This window comes from Apaloderma vittatum, unplaced genomic scaffold (genome assembly GCF_000703405.1).
Source record: "Apaloderma vittatum isolate BGI_N311 unplaced genomic scaffold, ASM70340v1 scaffold34505, whole genome shotgun sequence".
NCBI classification, from domain to species: Eukaryota; Metazoa; Chordata; class Aves; order Trogoniformes; family Trogonidae; genus Apaloderma; species Apaloderma vittatum.
Window position 1 is genome coordinate 14,214 of NW_009719554.1, and position 1,855 is coordinate 16,068.

A 1,855-nucleotide genomic window follows, 5' to 3' on the forward strand; every position below is an offset into this window, starting at 1 on the left:
GAGACCACCTGGGGGGGGTTGTAGGCGAGGGAGCCGTTGAGGAGCATCTCACGGAACTTGAGGGGCCGCGGCTCTCCGTAGGCTGTGAAGTTCGACTCGCACACCACGAAGGCGTCCACCACGTCTCCCAGCTCGTGGAAGCGGACGTCCAGCAGGTCAAACTCATGGTTGACGTTGATAGCATTGATGACCCTCCGGGGGTTCTCTCGCGGCACGAGGCGGTCCTTGGTGGGCAGGTTGGAGTACTGGACCACGGTGGGGACTCCGCAACTGGGGCCGTGCCAGCCTGGCAAGCACACGCACTCCACCCACTTGCGCCTCTTGGTCCCGCTGACGCTCAGAGGCTTGCGAGCCGTCCGCCCCGAAGCCGCGCCATCCGCCCGCTCCTCCAGCCGCCCTCCCACGGGTGGCTTCTCCAACACCTTGGTGCCTGGCTTAAAGCAAACGCCGCCAGCTTTGGTACGGGCAAAATACTCTGTCGTGTCTTCCGGCAACACAAACTCGACTTTGTGCAGCTCTTCGCTGGCTCTGCTGGGAGACAGGGGCTGGAGCAAGGGGGAGTGTGAGTACAGGGGTGTGCGGAGGAAGTCTGCACCCCCTGGCTCAGGGCTGACCTGAGGTGTGACGGGAGCATTGTTCCAGAAGAAGCTGGAGACGAGGTTGGGACTAAGTGAAGCCAGCTCCCGGGGGAAGGTGACATAGGAAAGGGCCTTGAGGAAGTGCAAGAAGGAGATGAGGCAGAGACCAGCCATGCAGAGAGTCAGAAAGAGTTTATGGCGTCTCATCTTCATCCTGTGGAAAAGCCACGAAAAGGAAAGTCACATTCAATAGTTACTGAGGTGCAAAAGCTTACCAAAAGCTGATCAAAAGACAGGTTGGGGATGGCAGAAAGCTGTTCCAAATTTAGCATGCATCTTTATAGACCTGAATCCTAGAAATACTGCCCCCACTCCCCTGCCATCTCCAGTGGGTCTTTTGCCTTGGCTGGATTACACCAAGCTGAACCTCTTCTAGATTAGTCAGAGTCTTAAACTCACAAAGACAAGAAAGGCACTAGCAAAGGGGTAGGACAGGAAACCCAGAACAGGAATTCATGATCTGCATTTTGCAGATTTCTCCCTATTCATCAATTGAAACAAAAAGAATGTAGGTGTCCTCAGGCCCTGCATCACCAAAGGTTGGGGGAAGATGAGGAGGGAGCAGAGAGCAGGAGGGATGAGACAGAGTAGGGGATACGTGGTTGAAACATGATCACTGTAAGAGAGGCAGTTTTAAAGCACTAAGACCCAGCAGAGACAAAAACACCTACGCTCCCCACGTCCTTTCAGTGTTTGCTCAGCACACACCCTAAAATCAACCCTCATTCCTAGGAAATGCTACCCAAGTTCACACAGGAAACAGGAAGGAAAAAAAAAAGTTAAGACTGTCACTTTTGCTCTTCTCCTATCCTTCTCTAGTTCACCATATCACCAAATGCTACCCTTCACTTTTCATTTTCTGCAGACCAGATGGATTAGTGTGGCTAAAATAAACACCTAGCCGCCTCTACCGGTAATACCGTGCCACCATGACAAATCCACGCCAGGCCTGCAAGAAGCCAGCGGTGCAGAGCCTTTCCCTCTAAACACCATGAAATATCACCTTCATCTTCATCTCTGGGGAAAAGGAACTGGGGGCTCTGGTGGCCAGCAGGATGACCATGAGCCAGCAAGGTGCCCTCGTGGCCAAGAAGGCCAATGGCATCCTGTGGTGGATTAGAAGGGGAGTAGCTGGTAGGTCGAGAGAGGTCCTCCTGCCCCTCTTCTCTGCCCTGGTGAGGCCACATCTGGAATATTGTGTCCAGTTCTGGGCCCCT

General features: G+C 53.9%; 1 protein-coding gene across 1 annotated transcript in view; it reads right to left on the reverse strand.

The window, feature by feature from the left end:
- MGAT3 (mannosyl (beta-1,4-)-glycoprotein beta-1,4-N-acetylglucosaminyltransferase) overlaps positions 1 to 791 on the reverse strand; it is a 1,549-nt gene extending 758 nt beyond the window's left edge. The window contains exon 1 of the mRNA XM_009870670.1: positions 1 to 791. This exon is cut by the window's left edge and continues 758 nt beyond it. Coding sequence (XP_009868972.1) covers positions 1 to 791 — 791 coding nt within the window.
- Between the last annotated feature and the right edge of the window lie 1,064 nt (positions 792 to 1,855).